Here is a 19,751-nt window from a genome sequence, read left to right as displayed (position 1 = left end):
GATATTTGCTGTTGATACAAATAAATTATTTTAAATTAATTCAAAGAATAAAGAGAAAAGGCATTTTTCTAAATAGAAATAGAAAAATGAGTAATTATATATAATAATAAACAGCAGAATCAAAGAGTTTCTGGAGATTATTTAAGAAGTACTATCATATTCTCAAAGAGGTATTTTCAGTTTTTCAGCCACTCATTATGAAAATATAGCATCCCAGCCCTGACACTGTGTGGCCTAATATGGGCAAGAGAAGGGATTTTTTTTAAGTTTTCCGTGGAAGAACTCAGGAAGAAAATTTCCCAGCTGGACCCAGATTAATACCGTAATATTCTATGGAGATTAAAGTGCATGTTCAGTCACATCCAACTCTTGGCAACCTCATGTACTGCAGCCCGCCAGGCTCCTCTGTCCATGGAATTTCCCAGACAAGAATACTAAAGTGGTTGTCATTTCCTACTCCAGGGGATCTTCCCGAGCCAGGGGTCGAACCTGAGTCTCTTGCAGCTCCTGCATTGGCAGGTGGATCCTTCACCACTGCACCACCTGCGAAGTAACTGACTAGAAAAAAAGTATGAATCTTGATGTATAAGCCAAATCTTAAAAAAGCTAAATTTATCTCTGAATCCAAGTAAACATTTCAGAAGTCACAACACAGGAACAGAGTTAACAGACTGATTTGCTTAAACAGCTTTGCAATAGCACTAAAAAAAAAAAAAAAAACTCAGAACATCCATTCTACAACTTTTATATCTCCAGATTTTGTATCCTTCCCACACAATTCTATCCTCAAAAAAAGCTAATTTTTAAAGTTTATTGATGAGACCAAATGACTAATAATACATTTTTTTAAAACCTTCACAGTAGTTTTCTGTTTTATTTTCAACTCTACTTAGTTCAAATTACTCTCCAAAAATTGTATGCCTATTTAACCAGACAGTAATACATGTAATAGTGCCATGGACTGAACTGTGTGCTCCACACAGGTACACTAAAATCTTAACTCCCCAGTACCTGTGAATGTTATCTTATTTTGAAATCAAGTCTTTACAGATGTAGCAAGTTAAGATGAGGTCATACTGTATGTGGGCGAGCCCTAAATCCAATGACCAGTGTCCTTACAAAGGGAAAGAGAGATACATGAAGACACAGGGGAGGCCTAGAGAAGCAGGCCACGTACAGGAAGCAGAGAAAAAGCTATGATGCCACAAGCCAAAGTTGGCCAAAGATCCCCATGAACCAGCAGAATCTAGAGAGGCAGTTAAGGCAGAGTTGTCACTAGAGCCTTTGAAAAAACATAGCCTGGCTGATACCTTGATTTTGAATCTATCGTCTCCAGAACTGTGAGAAAATATACTTCTGCTGTTGCAAGCAGCCCCTAGTTAATGGTAATTTGTTATGGCAGCACTTGGAAACGAATACTGGGAAATACGGGTTAATAGTTCCAAACGTGCTTTACTTGTACACTGGGAGATAAACAAATATGTAAATGGATGGTAGATGGTAGGAGGTGTCTCACTACTGGAGAGGGAAATTATAGACAAGGAGGGGGAAAAGCTAAAATGAACTCTGCTGTATTGGACTAGAGTGAGAGACATCAGTATGAACCAACTTAGCTTAATACAGATACTTATGAATAGACACAAATAATTTTAGATATGCACATATATACAGGTGAGTGCATATACCCTAGAGAAGCTACTTCTGTCTGTCATGATGGCATAGACGCTCTTGCCCATATTAGGCCACACAGTGTCAGGGCTGGGATGCTATATTTTCATAATGAGTGGCTGAAAAACTGAAAATGACACCCCAGCAGTAACAAGCACTCCCAGCACACGGATCTTGGTTGCTAAATACTCTTCTCCAACAAAAAAACAAAAACAAAAAAACTAGAGCTCTTTGGAGCAATGGCTGATTCTAGGTCTAGGGTAGGGAAAACATAAGGTGACCATCCAACACCCTGTAGTATTCAAAAGGAAGTGCTCAAAAACAAAAGGACGGGGGTAGACCACAAAGTATCATAGGAGTCACCCTGAAAGAGTTCCCAGTGGCAAAAGCTGGAATAATCTGAGCAACAAACTACCATAGGTACTACAGGATGTTGTATGGTCATCTACATTTTTTGGTTTTGGTTGCTTGGGCTTCCCTAGTGGTTCAGATGATAAAGAATCTGCCCACAACTCAAGAGTCCTGTGTTTGATCCCAGGGTCAGGAAGATCCCCTGGACAAGGAAATGGCAACCCACTCCAGTATTCTTGCCTGGAGAATTCCACGGACAGAGAAGCCTGGCGGGCTACAGTCCATGAGATTGCAATGAGTCGGGGATGAGTGAGCAACTCACACACATACACACACTGGATAATAACCCAATCCACATTAAAATAAATGACTGCTGTTGTTGTTTTTGTTCAGTAGCTAAGTCATGTCCGATTCTTTGTGACCCCATGGACTGCCACACACCAGGTTTTCCTGTCCTTCGCTATCTCTGAGTTTGCGCAAACTCATGTCCATTGAGTCAGTGACGTCATCCAACTATCTCATCCCCTGTCAACCCCTTCTCCTCTTGTCCTTAATCTTTACCAGCATCGGGGTCTGTTCTAATGAGTCAGTTCTTTGCATCAGGTGGCCAAAGTATTGGAGCTTCAGCTTCAGCACCAGTCCTTCAATGAATATTCAGGGTTGATTTCCTTTAGGATTGACTGGTTTGACCTCCTTGCAGTCTAAGGGACTCCCAAGAGTCTCCAGCATCACAGCTCAAAAGTACTAGCTATTCAGTGCTCAGCCTTCTTTATGGTCCAATTATCACATCCATACATGACTACTGGAAAAACCATAGTTTTGAACAGAGGAACCTTTGTTGGCAAAGTGATGTCTCTGCTTTTTAATACACTGTCTAGGTTTGTCATAGCTTTTCTTCCAAGGAGCAAGTGTCCTTTAATTTTGTGACTGCAGTCACCATATTCATTGATTTTGGAGCCCAAGAAAATGAAATCTGACACTGCTTCCACTTTTTCCCCATCTATTTGCCATGGGACCAAGTAATGGGACCAAAGTAACGGGACCAAATGCCATGATCTTTGTTTTTCAAATGTTGAGTTTTAAGTCAGCTTTTTCACTCTCCTCTTTCACGTTCATCAAGAGGCTCTTCAGTTCCTCTTCACTTTCTGCCATTTAAGTCGTTATCATCTGCATATCTAAAGTTATTGATATTTCTCTGGGCAATCTTGACTCCAGCCTGTGCTTCATCCAGCCTGGCATTGTGCATGATGTACTCTACATGTAAGTTAAATAAGCAGGGTGACCATACACAGCCTTGACATACTCCTTTTCCAATTCTGAACCAATCCATTGTTCCATGTCCAGTTCTAACTGTTGCTTCTTGATCTGCATACCGGTTTCTCAGGAGGCAGGTAATGTGGTGTGGTTCCCAACTCTTTAAGAAAGTTGTTGTTTGTCGCCCAGTTGTGTCCAACTCTTTGCGACCCCATGGCCTGCCAGGCCTCCCTGTCCCTCCCCAACTCCCAGAGTTTGCCCAAGTTCATGTTCATTGCATCAGTGATGCTGTCTAGCCATCTTATCCTCTGATGCCCTCTTCTCCTACTGCCCTCAATCTTTTGTAGGGCAGTTGAGTTGTCTGTTCACATCAGATGACCAGAATACTGGAGTTTCAGCTTCAGTATCAGTCCTTCCAGTGAATATTCAGGGCTGATCTCCCTTAAGATTGACTGGTTTGATCTCCCTGCTGTCCAGCATCACAGTTCGAAGACATCAATTCTTTGGCCTTCTTTACGGTCCAGCTCTCACAACCATACCTGACCAATGGGAAGACCACTGCCTTGATATACGGACCTTTGTCAGCAGAGTAATGTCTCTTCTTTTCAACACACTCTCTAGATTTGTCGTCGCTTTCCTGCCAAGAAGCAATTGCCTTCTGATTTCATGGCTGCAGTCATTGCCCACAGTGATTTTAGAGCCCAAGAAGAGGAAATCTGTCACTACTTCCACCCCTTCCCCTTCTATTTGCCATGCAGTAATGGGGCTTAAGCCATGATCTTAGTTTTTTTAATATTTAGCCTTAAGTCGGCTCTTCCACTCTCCCCTTCACCCTCATCAAGAGGTTCTTTAGTTCCTCTTCGCTTTCTGCCATTAGAGTGGTATCAATCATCCGCATATCTGAGGTTGATGATGTTTCTCCTGCCCACGTTGATTCCAGCTTGTAACTCACCAAGCCTGGCATTTCTCATGATATGCTCAGTGTACAGGTAAAACAAAAGGGGTGACAGCACACAGCCCTATTGTACTCCTTTCTCAATCTTGAACCAATCAGATGTTCCATACAGGGTTCTAACCATTGCTTCTTGACCTGCACACAGGTTTCTTAGGAGATAAGTAAGATGATTTGGTATTCCCATCTCTCTAAGAGCTTTCCTTGTCATCATCCACAGTCAAAGGCTTTAGTGTAGTCAATGAAACAGAGAGATGTTTTTCTGAAACTCCCATGTTTTCTCTATATAGGAATATTCCACAGTTTGTTGTGATCCACACAGTCAAAGGCTTTAGCATAGTCAATTAAGCAAAAAAATAGATTTTTTTGGAATTCCCTTGCTTTTTCTATGATCCAGCGTACGTTGGCAATTTTTCTCTGGTTCCCCTGCCATTTCTAAATCCAGCTTGTATATCTGGAAGTTCTTGGGTCACATACTGCTGAAGCCTAGATTGAAGGATTTTGAGCATAATCTTGCTAGCATGTAAAATGACTGCAGTTGTATAGTAATTTGAACATTCTCTGGCATTGCCTTTCTTTGGGACTGGAATGAAAATGGACCTTTTCCAGTCCTGTGGCCACTGCTGGGTTTTCCAAATTTGCTGGCATAATGAGTACACCACTTTAACAAAGTGCTTGTGTTGATATTTACAAATTACTGAATAGAAATTTTCAAAGCCAATAAATTTAATACTTGAAATACAGATTTGCTTTTACAAAGGACAAGTATATCTTAAAGAATAATTTCAGATATTAAACTCAGAAACTTCCTCTTCTAGGAGGTGGAGTTTAATCCTTCCCTTCTAACTTGCATCCAAAGAACAGAATATAGAAAGGAGAAAAAGCTTTTCTATATGGTGGGAAAACATAGCAAGTCTGATATTACTGGTTCTTGAGCATTTCTAAGGATTTTTAATAGTATAAATCAATGGTTTATTCCTGAACTTCTTGTTGCTGTTTTAGGATGTAGAATTTGGTTTGGTTTTTTAATATTTTTCCCTGACTTTCAGTGGGTTTTCAGAAAGAAAAGTAGCGGGCTATGCTTAGTTTATTATCTTAAGTTGGAAATTCACTTCAATATCTTTCTAGGTTGGTATATATGTAGCTACCTAATTACTTTAACTGAATACACAGTGAAATATTTAACCACTTCCCTATCGATAAGACACTTGGAGTTGTTTCTTTCTTCTAAACAGTGTTATATTCTTATATATGTTATCTTTATTTACCTGTGTGTGCTGAATCAAGAATATATACACTTTACAAATATTATTTACAGGTAAGTAATTTAACCTCTGTCTCACTTTCCAATCAGAGAACTGCTGTGAGGATTAAATGAGTTAATATGTGTAAGTGCCTAAAACATAGGTTAACAGCCACATAGCTGTTAGTTATCATTGCCAAATTACCCTCTGTAAAGGCTGACTGCATATACTATTTTTTAGAGTACTGTTTTTCCCATCTTTGCTCAGACGCTGGAGATTACAGTCTTTTCTCTTTTTTTTGAAAAGGGGGCAATTTCACTGGTGAAAGTGGTATCTAATTGTACAGTCTCTCACTTCACTATGACTGAGTTTGATCCTCTTTTTGATGTTTATTGGCCATTTGTAATTTTTACATGAATTGTGTATTTCTACCTTTTATCTATGAAATTTTAAAATTATGAAATATTTAAAACTTTATGGATAAACACCTATTTGGGTGCATTAAATAAGAAGGATACTATTTTCCTGTTAATTTGATTACAAATATTTATTCCTAGTATGTTTCCTTTTATATTTAGTAGCTTTTAGCAGTGTTCAAAATGTTTGAATTTCTATTAAAATCTGTGTTGTATGGCTTGTTTAAGAATATTCCTAATGTAAAAATGTAAAATAAATTTACTCCATTTTAAATTTAATTTTCTTACAGTTTGAGGTCAGGCTCTAATAACACTTTTTTCATGCTTAATCCTCCCTTACTACTTTGAAATGCTGTTTTTATATCAGGTACTAAATTTCCAAATAAGCATGTGTTTTTAAAAAGTACTCAGGTTGATACATGTGCTAGAGAAATCTCAATATCTAATAGAGATTATAAGCTTGTTTTCTTCTCTGATATGTTGCTTGATTCTGTTGTAAACTGGTAGGACGACTTGCATTCACTCTGTGTGTTATTTTCAAAGCATCACGAAGAAAGCCCCCACGTAAGTCTGCCTAACCCTTGAATTCCTTAGTCTAACCCAGTCCTCGGCCTTATCTCAATGGCTGGATTTCCTTGGAGAACAGAGCAATTCTAGGAGCTTTGGGTAATGTGGATTAGCTTACATGACTCATATCACAATGAAAAAAGAAAACAAAATTCTTTTTTAGAACTCCAATACAGAGTTGTTTTTGTTTTTTGTTTTTTAAAGCCAATTGCAAAGTATATATGGGACTGATGCTGAAGCTGAAGCTTCACTACTTTGGCCACCTGATGCAAAGAGCTGACCCACTGGAAAAAGACCCTGATTCTGGGAAAGATTGAGGGAAAGAGGAGAAGAGGGTGACAGAGTATGAGATGGTTGGATGGCATCACTGACACAATGGACATGAGTTTGAGCAAACTCTGGGAGACAGTGAAGGACAGGGAAGCCTGGTGTGCTGCAGTCCACGGGGTCAGAGTTGGACACGACTGAGTGGCTGAAGAACAACTATTAAGGAAACTTTAATTCATGATTTTAAGCTATTAATATTAAAAATAAATAAATAAATTTCTAGGCCCAGATGGTGTCACTGAAGAATTCTACTAAACATTTAAAGAAGAATTAAAACCACTCTATACAATCTCTTCCAGAAAAATAAAGGAAACACTTCCCAATTCATTTTAGAAAGCTAGTATTATCCTGATATCAAAAGGAAAAACACTCCTACTCACAGATGACCTAACTATCTACAGAGAAAATTCTAAGAAATACACCCCCAAAAAACACTCTGAGAATGAAAGAGTTCAGCCATCTCATAATATACAATTAACATGTTGGTACCAAACTTGGACTATAAAATGCCATTTATAATCACTCTTCCAAGAATGAAATAGTTAGCTATAAATCTAAAAAAACATGTACTGGACATGTATGTTGAAAACTATACAACACTGGTGAATGAAATAAAATCTAAATAAATGGGAAAACATACCATGTTAATGGATTAGCAGACTCAACAGAGTAAAGATGGCAACTCTCCCCAAACTGATACATGGACAACACAATTCCTATTAAATTCCCAGCAAGACTTTTTGTATAGTCAAAATTATTTAAAACTTACACAGAAAAATAAAACAACTAGAATAGCTAAAACAATTTTGAAAAAAAAAAAAAGTGGATATTATTCTGGTTTCAAGATTTACTAGGCAAAGAAAAGAAACCTCAATCTAAATCTCACACTGTGCAGTAAGGATCAGCATGTCTGGGTTTTCCACACACTGCACATTCCAAGAAAGGTGTGGCCCTTGTCTGGCTCCTAAGATGTAACCTCTGAATCCTTGAAACATCCTGCCTAATAAAGAGTGTCTTTGTTTACCTGGGGTCCTTGGGTAACTCCAAGCATATAGTCTGTGCTAATAATGTGATTTATGGTAGGAGTCTTGAACCATGTAAGGTCAGCTTGACTTCTCAAAGGCTGGAAAGTAAGGTCATGCGTACAGGCATTCAACCATACCAATATAACCTACCCACAGTAAAAGTCCTGAACACCAAGGACTGGATGGCCTTGCTGCTCTATGTGCTCTGACACAACACTGCTGAGAGAACTGATCACCGTCCACACAACTCCACTGGGAGAGGACAACGGGGCGTTTGGACCTGGTGTTCTCTGGACTCTGCCCTTTGCTCCTCTGTTGCTAATTTAAATCAGTATCCTTTTGCTGTAAAAAACTATAACCACTAGCATTAACAGCTTTTCTGAGTTCCAGGAAATAACTGAGCCTAAGAGTGGTCTCAGGAACACCCAAACATATACACATTGTAAAAGTATTAACTCAAAACAGACCACAGACTTACAGAATATAAAATGATTAAATTTTTAGGAAAAAAAAAAAGAGAAAAGTAAAATATTCAAGATCTGGGACTAGACAAAGAATTCGTAGCCTTGATCCCAAAAGTACAATCTATACAGGCAAAAACTGATACACTGGATTTACAAGCTTAAGAACTGCTGCTCTGCAAGAGACATGGTTAAAGGATGAAAGACAAGCCAGACCAGAAAAAAATGTTTACAAATCAAATAGCCAACAAAGGATTAGTGTCTGAAATATACAAAGAATGCTCAAAACTCACCAATTAAAACAGAGAAAATTCAACTAGACAAGGCAAAAGATAAGAACATTTCAGCAAACAGAACAGATAGATGGCAAATAAACATCTGTGAAAAAATGTTCAACATTATTAATCTTTAAAAAAAATGAGAATTAAAACCAAAATGAGGTATCACTACATTCCTATCAGAAAACCTAAAATTTAAAACCAAAGAAAAAACAAATAAATAAAAATCACCAAGGGCTAGCAAGGCTAAAGAGAAAGTTTGATTACCCATACTATCTATTTACATTGCTGATGGAAACACAGAAGTCACTCTGGAAAACAGTGTGACAGTTTCTTTAAAAACTAAACATGCAACTCCCATACGACCAGCACCGCACTCTTGGACAATGACCACAGAGAAATGAAGACGTGTGTTCACACCCAAACTTATACATGAATGTTTACAGCAGCTTTATTTCTAAAAGCCCAAAACTGAAAACAACCCAGATGTCTTTCAGTGGTTTAATGGTTAGGCAAAATGTGGTCTATCCAATACCACCACTGCTATAAAAAGAAAGGAACCATTAACGCACACAACAACCTGGATGACTCTTCAGAGAAAAAAAGCCAATTCCAAAGAGTTACATACTGCATGGTACAACTTACAGGGTACGCTTGAAATGACAAATAAAATTACAGAAATGCAGAATAGATTAGTGGTTTCTAAGAGTTAAGAAGAGGGGGAAGGGAAAGTGGGTATGAACAGAATAAGGTATACTGTGGTGATAGAAATGTTCTGTATTTTGACTATATCAATGTTGTGATCCTGAAGTGCAGTTTTGCAAGAAACCAAGGGGTGGGTGAGCAATGAGATAAAGGTTGCATTAGAATCTCTGTACCATATCTTTAAATCACATGTGAATCTACAATTATTTCAAAATAAAAAGTTTAGTTTAAAAATGAAGGAAGGAAAATCTGATCTGATCAGAAGAACAATTTCATTTGATATACAACAACACTGAACATAACTAAATATTCAAACATTATTTTATAATTTTTTAGTTTGGAACAATAAGACATGTCCCTTGTATTTTCTCAATTACAACCATTCTACACAGCTTCATGTCTAACCAGTAAGAATTTAGCTCACCTTCCACGCTGTCAGAACAGGAAGTTCCAATTCCAGTATCACCACTGTCAGAAGCTATACTATGTCTCCTGATATGGCTATTTCGCTGATTAGATGGAACAGTTGTGGCCTGCCACAATGATTCATTACCAGGTAACCATGCTGATGAAGAATAATCTGGGCCTACAAAGGAAAATATGCAAAAAGTTAATAAATTTATAATGTCTATGAGTAGGTAGAAGACATCTTTTGGCCTTGTTAAAAAAAAACACAAATTAAGATAAAAAGCCTATTTTCTGCCAAAAATAACTTAAATAGATCAGTAATATCTATGAGTCACCAAATAAACTTACTTATCACACATACACAAATTCAATGCTGACTTAGCAGCTTTCTTTGGCTGAAGATATCTAATTTCTGCTTACAGATACTGAACTTTTAAACACAGAACTACTGTCTGATGTAAAATGTCAACTCAATCATCAATCTGTCTGGAAATGTCAGCACTGTGCTCTGTAATATTTGATAGGTAGGCATCTGTGATCCCATACACAGACATTAGCTGAGAACTGGGACTCAGGAAAAATCTAATCAAAGCATACTGCATGACAATACATGTAGAATGAGCTCGTGGAAAGTCAAAGTGAAAGTCACTCAGTCCTGTCCGACTCTTTCTGAGCCCATGGACTATATAGTCCGTGGAATTCTCTAGGCAAGAGTAGTGGAATGGTTAGCTGTTCCCTTCTCCCAGGGATCTTTCCAAACCAGGGATCAATCCCAGGTCTCCCACATTGCAGGCAGAATCTTTACCAGCTGAGCTATCAGGGAAGCCCAAGAATACTGGAGTGGGTAGCCTATCCTTTCTCCACAGGATCTTCCGGACACAGCAATCAAACCAGGGTCTGCTGCATTGCAGGCAGATTCTTTACCAGCTGAGCTACTACGGAAGCTGGAAAGTCAAAACAATCTATTTTCTACGACTATATCCTAACCACTTAAAATTTAAAACTATTTTGCTTATTTTAATCGATTCTATTTCTTTAGTTATCTTTGACAAAATTTTAACACTAGAGCATTTCCTGGCTCCTAATTTTCCCTTTTGAGTTACAATAAATCTTCACTGTTCAGCTAATTTATCATTTTTCAATGTTCTCTTAAACTTCATTTTCACTTATTTGCCCATTTTTTACTTAACTGACATTTGCCTTTTACCTGATTTATCCATCATTTTACCTTCCTGTTCATTCCTTCTTTTACCGTCTACAATGTCTCAAAATATACCATGGACCAGGGTCAATCTGTGAACTATTTACTACTAGCTTGTTAACAATTAGGAACAGAAATAAAGGATAAGCAGTGAAAAATGTTTACAGTAATTTGAAAACAATTTTAAATCTTGAATTTTACACAAAAGCTATAGCAGTACATATCTTTATTAATGGTCAACATAGTGACTCTAAAATTGAAGACTATAGACTTATTTGTGGGTGTTAACAAGTTCTGTACAAGAATTTTGAGACTTCATTTCAATTATACCCTTGAAAAGTAATAAGCACATTACAGATGACCTGAATAGCTACCTTAAAGCAGACTTATTATCACATAATTATAATGCTCCCATTGGGTTTTATGTTTGCAATCGCAGTTGCTTCCAAGTAAAGGAGAAATGAGAAGGCACTTATCATCATGATGTGAAATAAGACACCTTTACAGAATCATCATGTTACATGCTACTGAAATCGGCAGGCAAGGAGAACTTTCTAGCAGTTTAATAAACACAAGAATCACAAAATGACAAAATATCCACACAATTAATCACCATTATTTTACCACATTTAAAATAGACATTCTCAATATTAATATCAAAACATATAAAGAGGTTAATAATAAAACCAGACCTGAATCTATTTTCTACCATATTAACCACAACATTAAAGCTTTAATTTTAATAAAATACTGTCTCAAATTATTTTATTTTCTCTTTATATGCAATTTATAAATTAAGTTTGAATTAACTCGAGTTTAAAAATGGTAGCCAAAGAAACATTTCCACCAGCTTTGAGATCCAGAACAAGTGAAAACTTGGTAGATTCTACATCAATCTCAAAACTGGGTTTACCCTAATTCATCTGATTAGGCACTCACATATTAAAGCACCAAGTGAAGGCATTCTGTCACCAGAGGTAGTCTACTGTCATCTGTCTATTATCTGCACCAAACATCCTTCCTTTAAACAGTTCCTCAGGTATCAATAATATTCCATTTAAATGAACTCCAAGTCCTATCTAAACCATTATCAAAAAGGAAAAACAGCCCACTATTTTCTCTCAGAAGTGCAAACCTATTAGTTGGAGAAATATTTTTCTAGGAATACTCAGGAAAGAACATGGGCTTCCCAGGTGGCGCTAGTGGTAAAGAACCCTCCTGCCAATGCAGGAAACGTAAGAGACGCAGGTTCGATCCCTGGGTAGGGAAGATCCCCTGCAGTAGAACATGGCAACCTATTCCAGTATTCTTGCCTGGAAAATTCCATCCATGGACAGAGGAGCCTGGAGGGCTACAGTCTAAAGGGTCGCAAAGAGTCAGACATGACTGAAGTGACTTAGCACGCAGATGAAAGCATAAATAGGCTGGAAGTACATGGAAATGGCAAATAAAGATATGAAAAGATGTCCAACCTTACTAATAATGAAATGAAAAAGACAACAATGCTCTTATTTTTAGGCTTTTAAATCATCTATAACATTAAATACCATTGGCAAATATTTGAAATATCAATGTCAAAGTGCAGGGCAAGTCCACATACTTTTATGGGTACATAAATTGATAGAGCGTTTCAAAATTAGGGCATCTGAAAACAGGTACTCAATTTCAACATGTACCTAAGTTTCAACATAAGACCTCCTGGTAGGAATTTTTATAAAGAAATAACAGAAAAGTATAAAAATATATAAGCACAAGGACAGTACTTCTTTAAATAAAAAAATAAATGCCTAGAAACAAAATACAATCTGTAAGTTAGTTGATACTATTTAAGTGCTAAAAATAATTTTAATGACCTATTTTTTTAACATGTAGTGACATGCAAAATGTTAAGTATGTATGGGAGAAAAGCACTTATATAGCTGCTTTTATAGTATGCTTCCATGGCTGCAGAAGAATTGTACATTTACACGTACAGAAAAAGGAGCTTTCAGGGAGCTCCACATCTAAATGTTGATACTAACTACAATGTTTTACTAAAGAAACAAATACAGAAACATTCACTCTGTCACTAGGGATGATAATGATGATGATTATACACTATCATCTTAAGAAAAAAATGCTGATTACTTTTACTCATTTGCAGATTACATCAGCATTTGATTCTGAAAGGAACCAGCTACAGAGCAAGATAAGTAAATTCAAGATCCCTAGTCAACGATTTTATAAAAGCTGCATTAAGACCCCTGAAATAAAGTAAATACACTTCTTTTTAGACAATGTAACTATTTTGAGTAGTATAAAGTAGTGTTACATATTTAGCCCACAACAACTCCACTCCATTTGTTGTTAACAAATCTTGACCCAAGGAAACCAATTGTATACAGAAAGGATATAATCTCCCCCATCCCATGTACACACACAGACACACCAGTAATGGGGATAAAAGAGAGAAAAAACCCACCAGTAATGATACAGTATTATTATCAGAAGCTAGGAAGATGTTCCTAGCTTAAATCATTAACTATTACCAGGAAGAATGGCTCAAAAAAACTTTTTCTGTAAAAGGTCAGTGAGTAAATATTTCCACCTTTGCAAGCCATCTGATCTCTATCAAAACTAACTGTCACCACTGTTATAAAGAAAGTAGTAGACAACAGGCCAGGTGTGGCTGTGTTACAATAAAACTTTACAAAAATGATGACAAGCTAGATTTGACCGACAGGTCATAATTTGCAGATCCCTGATCTAGAGTAAAAAAAAAATTATTCTAATTTGTAAATATTCTCTAAAATTCAGCTGATTCAAAATGAGTAACTCTAGCCAGCACATTAATTCATTCCTTTCTTCCAAAGAAATTCTAGTTCATCCTAGAGCACATACCTGCAAGTACTGCTGCTCGAAATCTGAAAATTCATGGCAGCATTATCGAAATTTTCTGTGGACTACCAATACCAGTAACTTTTTGGATAGCTTTTTCCAGAATAAACAGTCTCAGTTTGTAATAACGAAGAACCTTTTATATTCTGTTACAAGTTAATCACTAAAGGGAGGTTGCCTATAAGCTACACACACATTTAATGACCCATCTCTGGGAAACCTCCCAGATAATGAGCATGAAGGGAAAAATAAAACCTCTGTTCAGCCCACAGGAAACATTCAGGCCAGGCCCACCTAACACATCCCCTCCAGAGGTTGATGCTGTTGCTGTTTAGTTGCTCAGTTGTGTCTGACTCTTTGCGACCCCATGGTCCAGAAGCCCACCAGGCTCCTGTGTCCATGAGATTTTCCTGGCAAGAGTACTGGAGTGGGTTGCCATTTCCTTCTCCAGGGGACCTTCCCAACCCAGGGATAGAACCCATATCTCTTGAGTGGGTTCTTTACTGCTCAGCCACTAGGGAAAGCCCCAGAAGCTGATGAGAACCAGGAAATGTCTGACTTGACTCCCTCCCCACTGGCCATAAAAGAAGCCTGAATTACAACTCAGGCAAGAGGATTCTTTGGGGGCAGGAGCCTACCATCATCTGTTTGCTGGCTTTCCAAATAAAGTCACTACTCCTTGCCTCAACAACTCATCTCTTAATTTATTGGCTAGTTATATGAGCTTGGACTCAGTGACAAGTTTATTTGTATATTTTTTCTTGGGGGAGCGGGGTGGGGAGGCATGCTGCTTGTCTTGTGAGATCTTAGTTCCCTGACCAGGGATTGAACCCAGGTCCTTGGCAATGAAAGCCTGGAGTTCTAACCACTGGACTGCTAGGGAATTCCCCTGTATGGTTGAAGACTCTCAAACAACATCAAACATATATTAATATGTTTGATGATTAACTGTATATGTCAACATAACTGGACAATGAGATGTCCTCATATTGGGATGTTTCTATGAGACTATTTTTGATCTATTTAAATTGTAGACTGAGCAAAGCAGATTGCCCTGCATTATGTGGAAAGACCTCATCAAACTGGCTAAAGGTCTTAATAGAACAAAAGGCTCAAACACCCCCAATAAAGAAAGAATTCTTCCTGCCTGAAGGTCTTCAAAACAGAACACTGGCTTTACCCTGTCTTGGACTGGAAGTGAAACATCAGCTCTTCCGGGACTTCAGGCCTTTCAGCCTCCAGAATGAAATTCCATCATCAGCTCTCCCAGTTCTCAGGCCTTCAAATTCAATTTGGAAGTAAACCATTGACTTCCCTGGGTCTCCACCTTGCTAACTCAGCCTGCAGATCTTGGGTCTTGCCAGCCTCCATAATCACATGAATAAATTCCTTATAATAAATCTCTTCTTTAAGATATATAGAGCTAGAAGGAGAATATAAATATTTTTTTTTTCTCCAGTGCACATAAAACGCTCTCCAGGAGAGATCATGCCTTATGCCACAAAACAAGTCTCACTACATTTAAGAAGATTTAGAACATATCAAGCCATCTTTTCCAATGATAATTGTATGAAATAATTTAAAGAAGAAAACAGAAAGCTCACAAATATGTGGTGATTAAACAACATGCTCCTAAATTAAGATGAGTCAAAATGGAAATCAAAAAATTTCTTGAGACAAATGATGGAAACACAACATACCAAAGCTTATGGAATGCAAAAGCAGTTCTAAGAGGGAAATGTATAGTGATAAATGCCAACATTAAGAAAGCTCAAATGAACAATCTAACTTTATACCTTAAGGAGTCAGAAGAAGAACAAACACCCAAGTTAGCAGAAGGAAGGAACTAATTTAGGATTCTAGGCTTTCACTGCCATGGCCCAAGTTCAATCTCTGGTCAGGGCACTGAGATCCCACAAGCTGCGCAATGCAGAAAAAAAAGCTTAAAGAAGCAAGGAACTAATAAGAATCAGAGTGGAAATAAAAGAAACAAAGACTAAAGAAGACAACTGAAAAGATCAATGAAACTAAAACCTATTTTGAAAAGATAAAGCTGACAACTGAACGACTATGGAAAAAACAAAAGCCTCAAATACAATCAGAAATGAAAAGGAGACATTAAAACTGCTCACACAGAAATACAAATGATTATAAGAAACTGCTATGAACAATCGTAAGCCAACAAACTGGACAACGTAGAAAAAATGAAAAACTCCTAGAAACATACAACCCACCAAGACTAAACCATGAAGATATAGAAAATCTGAACAGATTGATTACTAGAGATCAATAATCGAAAATCTTTCAACAAAGATGTTTTCAGGACCAAATGGTTTCATTGAGGAATCCTACCATTTAAAGAATTAATACCAATTCTTCTCACACTCTTTAAAAAAATAGAAAGGGAGAGAACAATTTCAAGCTCTTTAAGAAACCATTGTTACCCCATACTGAAGACTTACCCCATATGTTACCCCATATGAAGACCCCATAAGAACACTACAAGAAAATCACAGGCTATTATCCCCAATAACATAGATACAAATATCTTCAACAAAATAATAGCAAACCTAATTCAACAGTACATCAAAAGGACCAAACACCATGGTCAAATGAGATTTATTTCAAAGATGCAAGTATGGTTCAACGTGTGCAAATCAATAAAAGTGATATACCACATTAACAACATAAAGCACAGAAATCTATATAAATTCAACAGATGTAGGAAAAGTATTTGACAATATTCAATATCCTTTCAAGATAAAACTCTTAACAAATTAGATATAGCGGGAACATACTTCAGCACAACAAAAGCCATACATAACTACCCACAGTTAACATCATATTCAACAGTGAACAGTTGAGGAGCAAGATCAGGAACAAGACAAGGATATCTACTCTCATCACTTTTATTTTAAATAAAGTACTGGAAGTTCTAGCCAGAGCATTTTTACAATTATATAAGAAAAAGAAATAAAGGGCATCCAAATCAAAAAGGAAGAAGTAAAACTGTCTCTATTTGCACAAGACATACTTCCTACAGAAAACCACCAAAAAACCCAATCAGCAAATTCAATAAACTTACAGGATACAGAAATTAATACACAAAAATCAATTGTGTTTCTATATACTAACAAACTACTGAAAAGAGAGATTAAGAAAACAAATCCACTTAAAACTGCATCAAAAAGAACACTTAGAAGTAAATTAAACCAAGGAGGTAAAAGATCTGTACATCAAAAATTAGAATACATTGAGATGAAATAAAGTGAAGACAAAAGTAAGTGGAAAGATATTTCATGCTCATGAATCAAAAGAAGATTGCTAAAATGTTCATACTACCCAAAGCAATCCAGATTCAATGCAATCCTTAAAAAAATTTCAAAGGCTTTTTTTTTCTCACAGAAATAGAAAAAAAAATCCTAAAACCACAAAACACTTTATTCAAAGTTGGCTATTCAGCCAACTCAAACCTGAAAAAGAACAAAACTGGAGGCATCAAACTTCCTGATTTCAAACTATACTATAAACCTACAGTAATCAAAACTACAGTATTCTCATTTAAAAAGATTCACAATTAGCCTCCAACTAATAAAAATAAATGGAAAAAAAAAATAAAAAAAAAATAAAAAGATTCACAGATCAATGGAATGGAATAGAGAGCCCAGAAATAAACCCACGCATACACAGTGAATTAATTTACTATAAGGGATCCAAGAAAATACAAGGGGAAAGGACAGTCTCTTCAATAAATGGTGTTAGGAAAACTGGACAGCCACAGGCAAAAGAAAACTATTCCACTATCTTACACCATACACAAAAATGAACTCAAAATGGATTAAAGACTTGAACATAAGATGTAAAGCCAGAATAAATATACAGATATGCTCCTTGACATCGGTCTTGCAATGATTTTTTGGATGTTGACATACAAAAATAACAGCAAAAATAAATGAATGAAGGGCACTCCAGGTGGTGCTAGTGGTAAAGAACTTGTCTGCCAATGCAGGAGATGTAAGAGATGAGAGTTCAGTCCCTGGGTCGGGAAGATCCCCTGGAGGAGGGCATGGCAACCCACTCCAATATTCTTGCCTGGAGAATTTCATGGCAAGAGGAATTCTGGCAGAGGAGCCTGGCAGGCTACAGTCCATAAGGATGCAAACAGTTGGATATGACTGAAGCAACTGAGCACAGCATGGCACAAACTAAAAAGCTTTTGAACAGTAAAGAAAATTTTAAAAAGAGAGAGAGAGAAAGAAAAAGAAAGAAAAGACAATCTATGGAATAGGAGAAAATATCTGAAAACCATATATCCAATAAGAGGTTAATAACACAAAACATATAAAGAACTTATACAACTCAACAGCTAAAAACTATCCAAACAAATGATGATCTGAACAACACTTTTCCAAAGACACACACACACAACAGATTATACAGTAAGGAAATCCTGCCATGTGCAACAACACGGATGAACCTGGAGGGCATTATGCTAAGTGAAATGAGCCAGACAAAAAGAAAGACAAACAGTGCACAGTATAATACATGTGGAATTAAAAAACAAGAGCTGAACTCAAGGAGAGTTGAATGGTAGTTATCAGGGTCCAAGAGATGGGGAAACTGGGAGAGGCTTTCAGTTATAAGATGACTAAGTCTTAGAATCTAATGTAGAATACAATGACTATAGTTAACAACACTGTATAAGCGAAATTTGCTAAGAGAAGAAAACTTAAGTGTTCTCAACTGAAAAAAAAAAAAAAAAGGAAACAGTGAGGTAACGGATATGTTAATCAACTCTAATCAGAATCCTTTCACAATGTACACATAAACCAAATCATCATGTTTTCACCTTAATACATTACAATTTTATTTATCAATTATATCTCAATAAAGCTAAAGAAAAAAAGAATTCAACATTTGGGAGAATGGGTCTTTAGAATGTTCTTTAAGCATTATTTCTAATAAGGAACTATTACAAATAAACCCAAAAAGGGAGAAAGGAACAGAATCTAGGCCATTAAAATAATGAAGATTGAAAAGTGTAGAATGCTTATATTATCAATCTAAGTAAGATATAAAATGCAATAAATGAGAAATTCACAAATAACCTCATATTTCATATCTTCTAGGAATTCTCTGAACTTGCTTTTTTTTTTTGCCTGTTTCTAGCCTAGCATTCACCATATCAAACTAAAGTTATCTGTGCAAGTATCTGTCCTCCTTCTAGACTGCAGTGATATTCACTAAGGGCAGGGACCAGTGTTCCAGACCTGACTCAGTGCTGCAGCCAGCATATATATAGGAAAGGGTCAAACAAACAAAAAATGCACAGAGAACTGTAAAGAAGTACATCAAAATACTACTTGCAGTTTTTCCCAGATGGTAGGATTATTGGCAATTTGACTCTCGTGCTTTGTATTATTACTTTAATAATCAGAAAAATAGGCTTTATTTTTTTAATGCTTAACCCCCACCACTAACAAACCAAATAATTTAGTTATTAAGTACCTCAGTGATTCTATACCTGTGCTAAATAACTATTAATGAAAGCCTTTGGAGATACGTTTTCCTGGAAAGGGTACCCAACTTATATGGCCTATTTTGGAACAAAATGGGTACATTCTAACACGTAAATCAAAGTACCATAACTTTTTAAAAAATATTCAAAAATTCAAGATTACATATTAATATTCATAAAATGAATTAGATTTCTACATTTAAAAAGGAAAAAAATTTCTCCAAATTCAAAATAAAGAATTTAGAACAGATTAGTTCTTTGTTTTGGTTGATAGCTACAAGTCTGTTCCAATAATACCACAGTTAATTTAGTCCAGTAGGAGAAACAAATTATGAAGCTTTTTAAAGCTGGAGGAGAGTCTACCAGGGAAACACAGTAACTCAGACATTTTGACAAAAGAACGGTGCACTTTTCATAGGAAGGTACCCTCATCAAAAGAACTTTAGAAAAAGAAAGCGTTAAGTCCAATCACATCAGACAAATCATCTGATCAGTCAGT

General features: G+C 36.6%; 1 protein-coding gene across 4 annotated transcripts in view; it reads right to left on the bottom strand.

Annotated features, from left to right (window-relative positions):
* The window catches only part of CEP85L (centrosomal protein 85 like), a 185,073-nt gene that overhangs the window by 103,176 nt on the left and 62,146 nt on the right, over positions 1-19,751 (bottom strand). For 3 of the 4 annotated variants that reach the window (XM_070449914.1, XM_070449915.1, XM_020899700.2), the window contains one exon: positions 9,673-9,834. In XM_070449914.1, the coding sequence (XP_070306015.1) occupies positions 9,673-9,834 (162 nt within the window). Of the gene's footprint in view, positions 1-9,672; positions 9,835-19,751 lie in introns of those variants that run through there. The other variant, XM_020899705.2, reaches the window with a different exon arrangement.

This window comes from Odocoileus virginianus, chromosome 19, assembly GCF_023699985.2.
Source record: "Odocoileus virginianus isolate 20LAN1187 ecotype Illinois chromosome 19, Ovbor_1.2, whole genome shotgun sequence".
Classification (NCBI taxonomy): domain Eukaryota; kingdom Metazoa; phylum Chordata; class Mammalia; order Artiodactyla; family Cervidae; genus Odocoileus; species Odocoileus virginianus.
The sequence above is the reverse complement of the archived record's forward strand: the minus strand, read 5'-3'. Positions and strand labels throughout refer to the sequence as shown.